We start from the raw sequence: 16,632 nt of genomic DNA, 5'->3' as shown, positions 1-16,632 counted from the left end.
GTCCATGGTGGAGGCATCCACAGGCTGCACCTTTTCCGTGGGCTCCAAAAATATTTGTGTGTACCGGGGACCCCCTTTGTCCCCAGAAATAGCCCTCGGCCTTGGTGGGAATGTGCCCAGAGGAGACAGCGGGTGGGCACTGATCCTTGTGGGCTTTCCATGGCTGCCTGCTGCATTTCGGAGCAGCCTCGTGCAGGAGGGACGGGCACAAGGCAGTGCACGACATTTTTGGAGGGGTCCGCGTTGTGTGCTGCTAAGTATAGCCTCCAGATTCCATCGCCGGCCTATAAAAACCTGCATTTTCCTCAAACCAGATGTCGAATCCTTTTTATTTTCGCAGCGCAGCAGGCGGCAGCCCCACGGCTGGGGCAGAGCCAGCTCGCTCCCCTCCTGCAGGCTGCGCCCAGCGAGCGCTTTTCCACGGATCCCGTGCCATCCAAAGGCATCTGGGGGCTTTGTCCCTCTTCCGAGGGCTTTGTCCCCATGCAAGGGGCTTCGTCCCCATGGGGGGAGCTCCAGGAGAAGGACTCCTCCAGCTCCCATCCCTCTCCAACCTCTTTTTTGGGGCCGCCCTCGTGCCCCCGGTGCCGGCAGCCGCCAGCTTTCCAATTTCACAGGTTGGAGCTCGCTGCGAGGTTGGGGTTTCGTCTCCAGGAGCTGCTTCTCCTCCAGGCTTCGCACCCCCTGCCATCGTTTCTGGCAGCCCGGGAGCTGCAGTGTGCGAACGGGGCGACGTGGGACTGGTTACGCTCAAAAGCCAAAAAACAAAAAAATGGGAAAACTGGATTTAATGGGAAAAAAAAATCAAATACCAAGAGGAGAAGCACTTTGAAAGTGAACCGTGTTGATTTAAGGAGACAGCCCGGCGCAAAACGCCCTGCAAAGGGCAAAACGCCCCGCGCCCCCCGCTCGGTGTGGGGTTTTGGCGCTGGGTGTTCCCCTGGGGGGCCAGATCCAGGCTTGTCGGGGTGCCTGGTTGAGCGGGTGCCGTGCGGTGCTTGCAGGGCAGCCTCGGAAATCAGTCACCGGCGTTGCTGTGGAAACGGGGGGAAAACCCATTTTCTCGCAGCCCATCGCCTCCCTTGCAGGAAACGCGCTCGGAGCACGGGGAGGCCACTGGGGGCCCCCCGGTTTGGGGTGGGGGGGACACAAGACGCTCACGGACCCACAGATCCCATTGTGGGGCTGGGAAAGCTGCGGTACCCCAAATGGCACCGGCTTCTGCCAGGGGGCTGCCAAAGGCATCCCCTAAATCAACCCAGTGGCACTGGGTGCACCCCCCCGGCACCTCGCCCCCGTGTCTCCTGTGGGATTTGTGATCCTGCTGCGTGCCCGGGATCTGCTCGGGATCCCAACGAGGAGATCTGTAGGGTCAGCCAGGGACCCCACAGCTGGGACGTCAGCGCTTGTTTTGGGGCACGGGTGGGGGAAAGAAAAAGGTTTCATAAAAACCCCGACGGTGCTCGCCAGCTGCTAAAATCCTAAAAAAAATAATAATAAAATAATAAAAAAATCCTGATCTTAAAACCTGGGCGTTTGGGTTTAAAGAGCTGAAAAAGGAAATACAAAATGGGGAGCGCTGAGGGTCCGGGGGGGGTTGGATTGGGGGTGCCGGGGGATGTGATGGGTGCAGGGGCGAGATGGGTGCAGGAGGTGATGGGGGGCGTGATGGGGGTGCAGGAGGGGGGCGCAGCGGGGGGGTTGTGGGGTCGGTGTGGGGTGGAGGGGGGGGTTGTGGGGCAGGGCAGGGCAGGAGGGAGGGGAAGGGTGGGGAGGGGAGGGAGGGGAAGGGAGGGGAGGGGAGGCTGGGGCGCAGCGGGGTCTTGCAGAAAGGCGCTCGGCAGCGAACGGGGGGTCGGAGGGGCGGGGAGGGGAGGGAGAGCAGCAGCAGCAGGAGGAGGAGGAGGAGGAGGAGGAGGAGGAGGAGGAGGAGGAGGAGGAGGAAGTCGGGGCCGAGCCGCTTCCTGTAGGCAGAGGGATGAGCGCAGACAAAGCTGGGTGGGGACTCGGCGCTCGGGGCTGCCGCTGACCACCCCTCCTGCTGCCTCCATCCCTCCCTCCATCCCTCCATCCATCCCTCCATCCATCCGTCTGTCCTCCCCCCGGGGAGCCGGGGCAGCTCCAGCCGCCTGCAGGTACCTCCGAGGGCTGGGGAGGCACTGGGAGGCACTGGGAGGCACTGGGAGGCGCTGGGAGCGCAGCCACCGGGGCTTGCGGGCAACTGGGAGCGCCGGCACTGGGCGCACTGGGCACACTGGGCGCACTGGGCGCGCTGGGGCTGGGCAGCCCCCCCCCGGGGCAGCCCCACCCCTGGCTGGCTGCTTGCAGCTGGCCCCAAAGGGCCCCCCCCAACCCTCTGCACCCCAAAAAAAAGGGAGCCGAGCCCACCCAAACCCCCCGGGTGCCACCCCCGGGCAGGGCGGCGGCGCCCCATCACCCCACCGTCACCCCACGGGGACCCGCTGCCACCCACCCCAGGACCCCCGGCGGTGATGGCACCTGCCTGGGGGCACTGGGAGCACTGGGGGGGGACTGGGAGGACTGGGGGGGATTGGGGGAAGGTGCCTGGCGCACGGCGCTCAGCCTCCCCAAAACAAAGCTCCGATTTACAGGGGCCGATCCTGGGTTAATCAACTGATTTGCCATCACACGAAAGGCTTTTGCCGAGGATGAATGAGGAGTAGTGTTCTCTCCTTTTTCCTTTTTTCCTTTTTTTTTTAATTTATTTTTTATTTATTTATTTTTTCCTTCCCCTACTAAGGGCTTTCCCTGCCCCAAATCCCTGCCGGAACCTCTGGCTTGGGGACGGAGCTGCCCCCAGCCTGGCTCCGGAGGGGGAAATTTTGGGGTGCACCATCCCCACGCCGGCAGCCCTCCGCCTGGGGATTTTGATTGAAATCCTGCTTTTTTTTTCCCAGCTGTGGCCATACAACAGGCACGGCTTGTGCAGGGCGTTGGGACAAGTAACCACGGCAGAACAGCCCCTCTGGGGGTGCACGGGGGGGAGACCCCTTGGGGAGAGCCTCTCCAGGGGTCCCCTGCGCCGGAGGGAGGGGAAAGCGGCCAAAAACTTTGGTTTTCGTGCTGCCTCGTGGGAAAACGGATTTATTTTTAGGCAAAAACTTGAACCTGGGCTCTCCTTCCTTCTTGCTAGCGAGTCCCTGATAAAGTCGGGGGGTGCTGCCCCGGGGGGGCACAGGAGGAAAGGGCCAGGGTCGGGGCACACGCCCTGGCACCGTGCTGGGGCCAGGCATGGAGGCTTTTTCCTTATAACTGGATTTCCCTGAATGCAGCTGGAAGCCTGCGATTTTAATCCTCTTTTCTGCCATATGGCCGCTGGCTGGATTGAAATATGACTCAATTAATTATTGCCAGGAAAGCCCCGGGGCGAAGCCTTTCTTTCTCCAAGAGGGTGCCCGGGGGCTTTTCTCACCCCGTGCCATGGGGCGTGGGGCCGGGCTGCCCCCTTGGCACTTTTGGTGCTTTTTTTCAGCTTTTTCAGCCCCGTGTTGGCTTGCCAGGGGCGTGCTGCCACCTGTGCCACGAGCGTGGCGGTCTCAGCACCATCTGGATGATGACTGGAGTCGCTCTCACACCCAGCACAGTGACCCCAAGGCGGGGGACCCACAGGTCCCCCTGCCCCAAGCTGCACTCCCTGCACGTGCCCTTCCTCTCCCCACAGCCCTGGATGCGCACGCACTGGAGGATGCTCTGGGATGGCACTGGGATGCTCTGGGATGGCACTGGGATGCTCTGGGATGGCACTGGGTTGCTCTGGGACCTGCCACCTTTTCTCCAGGCACCCACACAACCCCAGAGGATGGCTCTGGGTGCGCGCAGCGCTCAGCCACATCGGGGACGGGTGGCGGCAGCGGGGCACACGATGTGATTCCCGGCAGGTAGCGGGGCGTGTGCCACCAGAGGAGCCCTACTACTATTATAATTATTATTTTGAAGCCCCGAGGCACACAGCTTTTTCACCACTCAGCACGGGAGCAGCCGGGAGCTTGGCGAAAACGCCTTGCACGGCGAGGCGGTGCCTCCCCACCCAGCCCCCGTGAGCGTGCCCGCACGGCTTTGGCTGTTTTGGCCTCAAAACAGCGGCGGCCGAGGCACCACTTCTCCTTTTGAAAACCCGTGAGTCATGGGAGGAGAGAAGCAGCGCCGGCGCATGCTGTTTCCATAGCAATTGGGGCTGGCGAGCCAGCGCCGAGCCCTGCAGCCCCCAAAAACGCTGCCCGGGGGGCTGCGGGGTGGCCACACCGCCCGGTCCCGCACCAGCTCCAGGGGGATTGGGACCGTCCCGCTCATGCCGTGTTGTCTGCTGGCCACCTTGCCATCCCATAACCTCTTTTGGGTCAGGGATAAGGGGATCACCCTGGGAAAAGCATCATTTTTGGCACGAGTTGTGTGGGTGCTCAGCGTGAATTCTCCAGGCGTTCCGGTCCTTAGTTGTGCCCGGGGCCGTGTGCGTTCACAGCATGCCAAAGCGGGAGAAACGAGCAAAGGGACCGGGGTGCATTTTTAATTTTTCTTCCTTTTCAGACCCTTTCCTTGCTGTTTCTCCCTCTCTGGCTTCTCGCTCAGCTGCTCAGTGCAGTCTCAGCGGGTACTGGGAGAAAAGAGGGGAGGAAAGGCAGAGGGAGATGCCACATCCCGTGCCGTGGTCCAGGCCTGGGTGCGGGATGCAGCACACGGTGCGGTGCTGGGAAGGGCACTTCTGTGCTTGTCCTTGCCCAGACTGACTGCCTGGCCACTTCCAGCGGGGGGTCACACCTTCCACGTGCATTTTTTTAATTTTCTGTCCGCAAGGTGTGGTTGGAACACCCCCAGGACAGGTCCTCCACGGTGCAGGAGCAGCCCCGCATCCAAAATTGCTGGGGAGAAGGGAAAGCGGGGGCTCTGCTCCTGCCGGGGATGGTGAGATGGCTGCAGGGGGGGCGCAGGCTGCGTTTTCTGGCTGGATGAGCGAGGTTTGCTGCACGCTCTTGGCACGAGCAAGTTGGCTCTCGCCCCACTTCGAGGCAGGTCTGGGGAGAAGGATGGGCTCCAGCTGCTGTGGCTGGTGGGAGGACAGGGACTTGGCTCGGTGGAGAGGTGAGGTTGGCTCCAAAACTTCAGGGCTGGGTGGGCAGAGCCCACGGGCAGGATGTGGGGAGCAGCCCCATGGGGTCTGTAGAGGTTTGGGGCTGTGGCTGGTGGGAGCAGTTCTCGGCCCTGACCCGTTCCTGGCCGCTGCCTCCTGCATGCGCGTCCTCGTGTGAGCCACGAGGAGGCTGAAGTCTGGCATAACGCTTCTCCTCCATCTCACGTAGGCAAAACCAAGTTTTCACACACTCAGTGGGGAAAAAAAAAAAAAAAAAAAAAAGAAGTCTCTGAAATGGCATTGTACCAAACCTTAAAAACTTCCCACCTTGCCATTTGCGTGCAGCTGGTAACATTTTTGACAATTCCTGGGCAGCAGCTGTACCCAGACCAGCTCATCGTACCAAACACAGTTGGTTTTCACCTTATCTCATCCTCCGCTTGCTTATCACACAGTAATCTTCTTCCCCTGTTGCTTCTTGTCATCGTTGTGGCTCGGTCTAACTGGAGAGGGTCAGGGTGCTCCTGGGTTGTGGTCGGTGGGTACCGGTGCTGGTCTCCAGCAGCGGTGATGCTCCTGTGCGGGCTGAGATGCAGGGACGGGAAATGAGAGAAGTTTGCATTTAAAAAAGAGCAGCTCTGGGACGCTCATCCAGGTGTGTTGGCTTCTCTGATGGCTTGAAGGAGACCTCTGGCTTCACCGAGCTCACAAGGAAGCGGCTGAACTCGTCCTTGTGCTGAAGCTCAGGAGCATTGCTTGGGGTCGCAGACCTGGCAGCAGCGTGCGTCCTCCTGGCTCTTCCCTGAGCTCATGGTGAGCTGTAGGTTTGCAGGTGGTGATGGTGCCTTTGGGGTTTCATCCTTTTGGGCACAGCACTGAGAAATGCCCTTCTCTGATGTGCTGAAGCACCAGCAGCACATCACGGTGGTGATCCAGGTGTGCTCACCCCGCGTGCTGGGGATGGGAGCGGGCACCACAGTACCCAGTGGGATGCAGAGCAGGAGGGTGTTGGATGAGCTCCTGGAGCTGGACAGGAGTCTGGGTTTAGCAGGTTGATCGCCCTGCCCTCGCTTGCTCTCCTGATAGCTATCAGAAGGGAAGTTTGCTCCGTGCTTCCCATAACGCTCCCTACGAGCAGCTCTTCGCGCTGGGCAGCTGGGTTTGTAAGACACGCCAACTTGGGAGTGAAAAAGCAGCATTACCTGAGCCTTGGAGCTCATCACAGATCCTGAGCAATCAATGCTTCTTCCTAGATAGCACGCAGTCCCAGCAGAGGGGAATAAACCCAGCACAGCACAGGATTTTCCTGCTGCAGCTCCCGGGAGCCCCCGCGGTGCTGCTGCCTTACCCCCACCGCGCTGCCCAGCACCCCTCCTGCTGCAGCATCCTCCCTTTCGGGGCTGCTAAAACCCATCCCTGTGGCTCGGCTGCCATGGCCGGAGCTGTTCCTTGGTGTCACGGGGACGTTGGTGCCATGGGCACCTCTGGGACATGCTCACGACACCCTTGTGACTGGTGGGGAACACAGGAGTGGGGCCAGATCCTACAGCCGGATCAGTCTCTGTGACCAAGAGGATTGTCCCACCCCACAGCCACGGGGACATGAGGCCAGGCAGGGCATCCACAGCAGTTTTGGAGAATTTTAGGTCATTGTGGGTGGCCTTGGGGTGGGTGCCCTCATCCCCAAGGCAGGGCAGGCTCGGGGTGCATCCCTACGCTCTGGGGCTGGCTGTGTGATGGGGCTGCTGCCATGCCGGTGCTCTTCCCTAGGCCGGGATGGTGTTACCAGCCCTGTAGCTCCAAAATTTATGGCTTTGGGGGAAGGCTAAGTGTCTGCCTTGGACAAGGGTCGTTTTGTAGGGACACCAACACGTTGGATGGAGTCCCCTGAGCTGCACAAAGCCCCTCCGTCACCCCTGAGGTGACCAGGCCCCATCTCTGGCTGCTTGTAGTAAATCCCATGACACTTCTTGCTCTTATCTGACAAAAACCTCCCATGATCTCCAAGAAGGGGCCATGGATCTCTAGCGGGGCCATGGCCGCCCTCAGGAGGTGCCAACATGGCCGGGCTGCGACAGGCCCAGCCCCACACACAGCCCTGCAGGGCCTTGATGGGACATGACGGGACCCCTCCGGGGTCTCAGCAGCCATCCCAAAACCACCCCAAATCGTGTTTGTGTAGGGGAGGCTTCCCAGCCCGTGTGTGGTTGGGTTTTGGCTCCTTGGGCTGCTCTTCTGGCACATCTGGGCTGCCCAGGAGCACACTCGGTCTCACTCGTGTTATGGTTCTCACCCCCTCTGCCTGCACCAGCTCCCGAATTTGCCCCATTTTGGCAGGAGCTGGATGGGGAGAGTGAGGAGACGGCTCCCCCCGTGACAGGTGGGATGAACGAGGGGCTGGCTGGTGTTGCAGATGGAGCCCAGGCCGTGTGGTTTGGGGTTTTTTGGCTCAATGTGTTAGCCCCAGGAGCTGGTGGCCTCAGGGGGGCTGCCCAAGGGTCTGTTCAGTCCCCCCTTCACTTTGGGCTTTTCCCAGGGGTTTGGCAATGAAGCACCATGCCCCTTGCCCCATTAGGGTGGAGGGGACCCCTGGAGATGCCCGATCCCACCTCTGGGCATCGTATGGGTTCTTGTGGTCCCAGCAGCACATCCACAGCCACTTGCCCCTAAAAGCACACGGTGACCTGGCCAGGTCTCCTCCACCCAGCTCCATGTGCCTGCCTGGGGTCTTCTACCCCCTCGGAGGGTCTGCAGGGGTTTGGGGGTCTTTGGGGTGGGTCGTCAGCCATCCACAACCTATAAACACTGCTCAGAGCTCATCTCATCCGTCCCAAACTGGGTCTGTAGCTCCTCTCATGCTGGGATGCGCCCATGAATGGGGTCTTCTGCCTCAAATGGGAACACTTTGAATGCTGACAGGGACAAGTCCACGGCCTGGTGGCACCACCATGAGACCCGTGCCCCATCCCACCCCAAGGGCAGCCTTTCGGCAAGGCTCCAGGCTCCATTATTCAAGTCATGCTGACCTGATTGCGCTTCACCCCCTTGTATTTTTAATGCCGCGGAGCCGTGATGGTGTTTGTGCGGTGCTCGCAGCGCCGCTGCCATCAAAATACGTTGCATTATTTATCAGCTGATTTAATATAATTGCTGCTCAGCCTGACGTCCCCGCCTGGGGGCCGTATTCATGGCCGGTGCTTCCTGGCTGATGCCTGCGGGGGGGACGCTGCCGCCCCCGGCTCCTCCCTCCATGCTGGGCCAGGCAGGAGTAAAAAGATGATGTTAAAAAAAAAAGATGATGTTAATACAGCAACCCAGGCTTTTAGGGGGGCATTGACAGCAAATAAGGGACACACCGATGATTTTCAAGCTTAAATCTGAGCCCTGGACTAATGTTTCCATTAATGGATGTCAAACTTAGGCTGGCTTGGCGTCGATGCTACTCCTCCATCCTACCTGTAACCAAAGCCTGGTCCCAAAGGAGCTGCTGCCCTCACAGATTTCCACACTCCGGGCTGGAGGAGCACAGAAAGGGGCAGCACAGAGGGGTGCTGAGGCCACAGTGGGCAGGGAAAGGTGTTTGTGCTCGAGCAGCTGAAGCAGGGTGGCTGCGGGTGGCTTGGCACGATTAAAGGCACGGGAACAGGCACGGGGTGGGGTAAATGAAGCACATGGGGCCCGTGGCACGGCCAGGATGCACCCTACAACCTCGGGTCCCATCCTGCCCCACATCCCTGGTGTGGCTTCACCCCCACGACAGCGGGATGGATGGATGGGAGGGCGCCTTGCGCCACTTTATCCCAGCTTTGGCACACGTTTTTTTGGCTTTGCACATTTCCTTTACATTTTTTGCAAGGCAAAAAAATCTCAAACGTAAGAACACGGCCCCGGGGAGCAGCTCTCGGCTCCCTCTGCGTAAAGCAGGGTTTGCCAGGCGAGTGTCACCCCCGGCACGGCGGGGACGATGGCTGGCGTTACACGTGGTGCCAGTGGCTCAGCAGGGAACGTGGCAGGGATGTGGCACCGCCAGCTCAGGGGTTGTGGTAGCTCGTTGTAAATAACAGCGTGAGAAAAAACAGCTTTTGACAAAGGGAAAAAAATGCTCCGTGTGCGTTTTGTGGGGAAAACAGGCTGGTGAGGGATGTCGGGCTCCGTGGGAAAACCAAGGCGCTCGCTGTACCTGGAGCTCAGTAGGAGAGGAGGTGAGGAGCAGGGATCCAGGTGTGCTCCCCACCGCTATCATCACTTTGTGCTTTCTACTTCTGAGCAAGATGCTCAGGGTTACAGCAAAAAGGGCACAGCAGCGAGTGGCAGGGGGGAATTTAGCGGAGGCAATGTGGGTCAGCTCGCCACGCGAGGACGGGGCGCCAGCAGCCTACTTCTGGCTCGCCTGCCCCTGCTAACCCGGTTTGCGGGGCTGCTCACTTGCCTGCGGGTAGTAACTCCTCTCACCACATACTATTTAGCACACTGAATTACTTTTATATAATTTTAATAGTAAGTTGAAAAGTACGGGGATCTATTTTTCCTTTTTTTTTTTTCCCTCTCCGCTTGGAAACCTGCTAAAATCACCCACATTTAGTGGCGATCCTCCTCCTGCTTGGGATGCGGCCGTCAGAGAGCTCTCTGCTTGTTTAGCAGGTGTCTTATTGATGCTGTCGCCAAACCCGTGCAGGTTAATCGTAGCCACAAGGCGTAGGAGGTTACTCTACAACCCCTGCACAAAGCGCAACGCATCCCGGGAAGCAGCTCCAAAGCTCTCCGTCTCCACGTGGTGCGCGAGTAGCGGCTCTCATAGGCACCTGCTCTGGATTTATATATAAAAAAAAGATAGAAAGAAAGGAAAAAAAAAATAAAAAAGAAAGAAAAGGAAGAAGAAAAAGCCAGCTTCCAGCCTCCTGCTTTGATGGCTGCGGCGCAGGGATGGGGAGAGAAGCGGTGCTCAGCAGCACCGGGGCTCTGCTCCACCCCAGCGGATAGGCTGTGACCTGTTTGATGTATTTGAAGCTGGAAATAGATCCTTATGAGTAATGTGGTTCAGGTGCTTATCACTAATTAATTAATTCTTTTGTACTGCAGATGCCTAATTAAAGCAGTCTAAGGTAATTCCCGTGGGGTCTCGAGCTAATGGGGTGGTTAAGGGGGTTGTTTCTGCGCTGATGTAACTTGTTGGGCAATTCCCCGCGGCCGGGGAGGTTTATTAGGCTTCGTGTGGCTGTTACTTAAAATAAAATTCCAATAAAGGTTTGATTCGGGTGAAATCATCAGAGATGGCAGCGGGGCTCCCGGAGCGCAGCTGGAGGCTTCACCTCCGGCGGTACGGGAGCGAAAGGCACTGCGGGGCTCTTGTGCTGGGAGCAAAAGGCTTTAACTGGGCCAAACTGGTGGCTTCCCAGCTTCCTTGTCCCCATCCTCAGTAAGTGGCCACGACATCAAATGAAGGGCCACCTCGAGCCAGGCTCAGCGGGGGTTTGCTCCTTCAGGAGTGGTGTCGGCGCAGCCAAATGCCAAAATCTGTTTGCCAAAACGCTCCCAAAGCTCACCCCGTGCCTCCCCTTGGGGTCTTTATCTCGGTGCTGGAAGTAAGCAGCTGGATGCTAGGGGGCGAAACCCCGGAATGGGTCAGCTCGTTAACATGAAGTAATAGCCTGGGCTTCGTTAAGACTGGTTTGTGGTCAGTGGGGGGCTCCTCGCTCCCTCCGTGCCTTCAGCCACCCTCAGCCCCTGCTCTTCTCCTGGACAAGGGGCAGGGAGCTGGGATTTCTGAGCAAGGCGTGTAGGGTGAGTTCATTTTGAAGCCAATTGGAGTTATTTTGGTGAAGGAATCAAGAATTGAAGGAAGAAAGAGCTCAGCGCGGTGATGCCTCCTCTAACCGAAGGGTGATTTGGGTTTCGGATGGTCTCAGAAAGGAGCTTTTGGGGTTTTCTGCTCTCCTCTGTTCCCAAGCAAGCCCCCTGTGTTTTTGGCTGAGCACGGGCAGAGCCGTGGTGCTGCGAGCAGCCCTGCCCTTGGGTTGGGGCCGTGGTCAGGCTGCGGAGGTTTTTAGGGAGTTTCCAAAGCTGCGTGTTCTCTTGGGCGAGCCGCATAAAAATAAAACTCAGGCAACCGAAAATATTGATTGATTGATTGATTGATTGGATTCTGAAATCCCCGTGGGATAAAGGCCAAGTGGTGCTTGCAGGGGGGAGGCAGCTCTGCCCTTTACCACCAGGCTTTTGCAGACTTCGTGCTGGGCGTGGGGTGGCAGGGTGTCCCTTTGCCGTCCCCTCAGCACCTCGCAGCAGAGCTCGGCAGCGTCCCACCACATCATCCCCTTCCTCCTCCTCCCCGTGGGGCCGTGTCCGTCCCTCCCAGTGCTCTTCATCCTCCCAGCACCTCGTTTTTGCTGGTCTTTCTGGAGCACCCAGCACCGGGTGCGAACCCAGAACCTCGTGGCAGGAGGGACAGGGCGAGGTGTCCCCGGCCCTGCCGTCAGGAGCCAGCTCCCTCACCCAAATCGTGTTTGAGAGAAGAACCAAACGACTGAAAGGAAGTTGAGGTTGCTTTCTGTTTGCCTTCTCTTCTGAACCGTTGGGGCACGTGTGGGAAAACAAAAACCCCGGGTTCTCACTCGGGCGTGACGCCCACGGGGACGTCTTGGGGCACGAGGGGAACCCTGCGGCAGGGCCCCCAAATGCTTGGGGCTGGGGCTGCCCCTTCCCACACCCCGAGCCGTGGCTGCAGCACCCCAGCACGCTGCTTTGGAGGCTTTTGGGGTGTGAGTGGGGGGATCCCGTGCCGTTTACTCCGTCCCTAAGCGAGATTTTGGCTTTGGTTGTGGCTGGGGATGGACGGAGGGGACAACCAGAGCTCGGCCCCCTAGGATCCAGGACCAGCGATGAGCTCCCAATCCCTCACGCTGCTTTTGGAGACAAAACAGCCTCCAAATCTCCCCCAGGGTGCCTCATCCCCTTGCTGTGCACCACCTGGGTGCCCAGGACCCCGGTGCACCCTTTGGGGCGCAACACGGGGCAGCGCCGAGACCCCCAACGGGGACGAGACACCACCAGTGGGGCCGATCCGGGTGCCGGGCGGGATCGTTAGCTGGTGTGCTAACGAAGCAGTTTCCATGGCAACGGGCTCGGTTTCGGCTCAGGCGCCCTGCGATTTATTTATTTATCTATTTTATTTGCTGGCACGCCTCCGACCCGCGGGCTGCTCCTCAGCGTCGGCAGGAAAACCCGCATCGGAGAAGGGGAATAAATCCGGGATGGGATGAGGGGCTGTGGCTTTAGGTCCCGGTGAGGGGTGTGAGAGGAGCCCAGGGGCTCTGAGCTGGCTAATTATCCCCGTGCCTAATGAAACGAGGATCCACGAGCGCTTGGGGTGTGCCGGGGCTCCTTCCCCAGCCCCGTCTGCTGCTCAGCTCAGCGAGGCCGCCCCCTGGAAACGTGGCTCTTTGCTATTTTCTTTCTGTCTGTAGTATTTTTTTTTGGCTTTCCGCGTATATTTAGTCCTTAGTTTTCAAGCGAGCAGCCTATCTTTGGAGGCAGCTCTTAGCACAAGCACGGGGATGGCTCAAAAACGCATCCGCTCCCCCCGGGTGGTGCCGGCGGGCCCCGTTATCCCCCTCCATCAGCCTTGGGGTGGGATGTGCAGGCGATGCCTGCCCCATAGGAACCACCCTGAGCCCTTTTCCCCCAAATCCTGGCTGTCCCCAGCAGGGTTTCCCTGCTGTGCAGCTCCCTGGGTGGACTTTTTTTTCAGGTGCACCCCCAGGCTGGGTGGCTCCTGCTCCGAAAACGCCCAGGGTGGGGTGTGCTGGGGCTGGCGAGCTGCTTTTGGTCCTCGAGGTGGAGGAATCACGAGGGTTTTCTTGGGCAGATGTCAGAGCTTTCGGTTTCCTTCCCGCAGAGCCACCCTGCCCGGCTGCTGCTTTTCCTTTCGCTTCTCCAGGAGCCGTAGCGGGGAGAGCGATTTCCTTCAAAGCAGGCAAAAACCCGGAGGAAAAAAATAAATCTGGGGAATGGGAGGGTCAGAGAGGATGCGATCCGTGGGTTTTAAGCCCAGGGGGTCTGCGGTGGGGTGGGCAAAGGCTGCAGGCAGCCCGAGCTGTGGTTTAAGGTGTTTGGGTTAAATTTAAGGTGTTTGGGTTAAATTTAAGGTGTTTGGGTTAAAGTTCTGGTTGTTAAACATTTCGGAGGATGCTGCATGCAACCTGAGATAAAACCCTGCCGACAGGGGAAGAGGGAGGCTCAGGATTTGTGTTTGTGGGGCTGGAGACGGGGGAACAGAGCCCGTGCAAGGTGCAAACCAACTCACAGCTTGGGGTTTTGGTGTCATGGGCTAAAAAAAAACAGAGCTTTTGGCAAAGCCGGACTGCGCAAACAGCCAGAAATGCTGATTTGGCACCCTAAAAACAGCCTCACTCGCCGTTTGCACAGCTGAGTCCATGCAAATCCCCCCCGGATCCCAGTTTTGGTGCCCGATTTGGCTGGTGAAAGAAAAAAAATGTGCAAGCATAAGCACCATTAGCATGAAAATAAAATATCGTCCCTACTCAGCCTGGGGCCTCCGAGGCAGGAATCCTATTACCCAGGCACAGGGCACTGCGTGTCCCCGTGTCCCCTGCTGCAAATAGGGCTCAGGAAATGTCACAAAGCGCGGTGATTTTTAACTATATGGCAGGGATTGTTCATGGGGTGGGCTTGGATCGACTCGTAACCGCCCGTCTGCTCCTTTGGGGCTCCCTTACCCACCTCCGTCCCCATCCCGAGCTGCTCCTAGGGCTGCTGTCACCCTGGGAACTCCCAAATTCCCCTAAGAACACTTCCTAGCAAGAGCCATCCTCAAATATTTGGGCATTTGAGCATCAAACCAGCGGATTTACCAGCTGGGGTGGTTTTTACGTGCCCGATGCTCTCGGCACCGACCCGCTATCCGTGCACGGAGCTTTGGGGTTTGCTCCCGGCGCCTCCGTGCCGGCGGTACCCTGGGTGTCCTCACTTTGGGATGGAAAATAACGCCTTTAGGGCTGTGCTGTTTGAAAAATCTGGGCTGTTTGGGGTGGGTTTCCAGCCCGGGATGGCCACGAGCTGTATTTTTGCTGAAGGAAGCACGCCCGGCGGCTCGCAGCGTGGACACGCCGGCTCCAAAAATATTGTCGTTCCCACGCTGGGCAGAGGGGCTGAGCGCTCCCAGGGTGCGTGGCCGGATCCTGGCCGGGTGCCGAGCAGCACCGAGCCCCGTGAGCGCCCCGACAGCTCCGTGCACGGCCAGGGCACGTCCCCTGCTCATCCCATTTGGGTCTCCGTCCTCTCCTGCCTGGCCGCTGGCACTTCGGGGCCGTCTCCTCCACCGGAGGCTGGGGATGCTCAAGGAGGGGGGATAAGAGGGGAGGATTTCTGCTGATTTCGCTGGGAAACAGCCAAGAGACTGCGTGCCAGGAGCCCTCGGATATTTGCCCGCTGACTCGAAACCTCTTCCTGTGCCGAGAGCCGCGCGGCGTGCAAACAAACAGCGTCACAGGGGACCTGGGGGGAGCGGAAGGAAACCCCCAGCCTGCCCGGGGGCCATAAATACCCCTATAACTGTGGCATCGCATCCATCTTCTCACCCTCCTTTTATTTTTTTCCCCCTCTTTTCTCTGTTTCCCCCTTTTTTTCCAGGTGTCGGACGCCCGAGAGGAGCAGCCGTTCCCCTAGGGACACCCGTCGCCGGCGAGCCCTGCCTCTTTGGTAAAAGCAATCGCTGCTGGGACACCCCCCCGGGGGTGTGGGGCTGCCTGGGGGGTGTAGGATGGGCTGGGGGGGCTGGGTGCTGCGTTATGGGGTGGTGCCGGGGAGCGGGGTGCTGTTCTGGTAAGGGGAAGCAGCCGTGCCGGAGCGTCCCAGTAACTAGGAAATCCCTGCTCCAGCAACGATGCTGGCGGCTCAGCATCTCCCAAATATTCTGGGGGCCCTCTTAACACCCGAAGGCAGCCCCAGCGAATCGCTTTTGGGGTTTCAGGGCCGCGAGCAGCTCCGTGCCGAGCCCCCCGCGCGCCCGGCGTGCCGATGGCCAGCAACAACACCGCCAGCATAGCGCAGGCACGCAAGCTGGTGGAGCAGCTGAAGATGGAGGCCAACATCGACAGGATAAAGGTAACGATGCTGGGACACCCCGCAGGATGCTGTGGGGCCGGGTGGTGCCGCAGGGAGGCACCCAGGCACGCCAAAATCCCTCGGGGAACTCCTCCAGGGCGCTGCAAGCCCAAAGCAGGGGCAGCAGTGATGGGGCGGGATGTCCCCAAGGGAACCGTGCTGTCCCCGGGGTGGGATGTCCCAAAACAGCCCATCCCCAGCTCCTTTTCTTCCAGGTCTCGAAGGCAGCAGCAGACCTGATGGCGTACTGCGAAGCCCACGCCAAGGAGGACCCCTTATTGACCCCCGTCCCGGCCTCAGAAAACCCCTTTAGAGAGAAGAAGTTCTTCTGCGTGATCCTGTAAACCCTCAAGGAGCCTGACGGGCACTCAGGCCACCCTGAACACTGACGTAGAGTTTTTAGGAACGGGGGACGACCTGCTAGTCCACAGAATTTAAACAAACAAACAAAAAAATAAGTAAAAAAATAAAAAATAATAAAAAAAAATACACGGCCTGGAAGCTACAGGGATGTGCATGTTTAACGAACCCGGCCGCCCTTGGGGGAATAAGGTGATCTGCATTGCGAGGCAAAAGAGCTGAAGTCTGTAGAGTTGCCTAGAGGGAAAAAAAAAAAAAAAAAGGAGAAAAAAAAAAAGAGAATATTAATGTAAAGAATAAACCCGTGTCACTTTTCTGCTCACCAAAATTGTCCGGCCGTTCCGTACCCGAAAACCCCTGGCGCGGTGCTGAGCGAAGGAAGCGCCGCGGATGCGCAGAACCCCTCCCGGAATGATGTCCTGGGTTCCCCCCCCCCCCGATTTGGGATTTTCTGTTGGCGTTGCCGGATAGATAGCGACAGGCTGGCTGCCCGTGGTGTTGCTCGATGTTGGGTCTCGTGCTCTCTCCTTCCCCGTGCTCGCTGGGGACCCCCCCGCCCCGTCCCGCTGCGCCCCCGCGCTCTGTCTGCTGGCTTGGCCCCCCGCGAGTGCTCGTGTTGTGCTTGGTGCTCCCCTCACCCCGCCACGGCTTTTTGTAACGCTGCATGGGACTGATCTCCTCGTTTTTTTTTCCTTTTTTTTTCTAATAATTCCACCCCACGTGCTGGGGGGAGGCGATGCCCAGGGCAATGCCCGAAGCGATGCCCATGGTGACACCCAAGGTGATGCCCAAGGCAAAATCGACTCCCGCAGCACCTCCCTGGACCTTTTTTTTTTTGGGATGGCCTCCAAAATCACCTCTGGCCACGTCTCCCCGGCCCCGTCCTCTCCTCCCACACCTCCGTGCCTCTTCTCTGCCCCTCGCCCGCTCCCTGCCCACCTTTTTTGGCTTCCCCGCTGCCCCTGCCCCTTCCCGTCCCCCCTCCCCGTGGCCACGGGGGTGATTTTGGGGAGGTGCAGGGTGCCCCCGGAGCTCCCCGCTCCCTCAGGTGCCTGACGCCCCGT

General features: G+C 59.0%; 1 protein-coding gene across 1 annotated transcript; it reads left to right on the top strand.

Annotated features, from left to right (window-relative positions):
* Nucleotides 1–1,949: 1,949 nt before the first annotated feature.
* On the top strand, nucleotides 1,950–15,890 carry GNG2 (G protein subunit gamma 2). The gene is made up of 4 exons (XM_084519680.1): nucleotides 1,950–2,135; nucleotides 14,735–14,803; nucleotides 15,075–15,208; nucleotides 15,424–15,890. Exons 3-4 carry the CDS (start codon nucleotides 15,122–15,124, stop codon nucleotides 15,550–15,552), a joined length of 216 nt encoding a protein of 71 aa, XP_084375806.1. The 5' UTR covers nucleotides 1,950–2,135; nucleotides 14,735–14,803; nucleotides 15,075–15,121; the 3' UTR covers nucleotides 15,553–15,890.
* Nucleotides 15,891–16,632: the final 742 nt, after the last annotated feature.

This window comes from Aythya ferina (genome assembly GCF_964211825.1).
Source record: "Aythya ferina genome assembly, chromosome: 5".
NCBI classification, from domain to species: Eukaryota; Metazoa; Chordata; class Aves; order Anseriformes; family Anatidae; genus Aythya; species Aythya ferina.
The sequence above is the reverse complement of the archived record's forward strand: the minus strand, read 5'-3'. Positions and strand labels throughout refer to the sequence as shown.

Coding starts and splice junctions, on each gene's coding strand:
- GNG2 (XM_084519680.1), top strand. CDS start 15,122: ATGGCCAGCAACAACACCGCCAGCATAGCGCAGGCACGCAAGCTGGTG. Junction 15,209..15,423: donor CCAACATCGACAGGATAAAG/GTAACGATGCTG, acceptor CTTTTCTTCCAG/GTCTCGAAGGCAGCAGCAGA.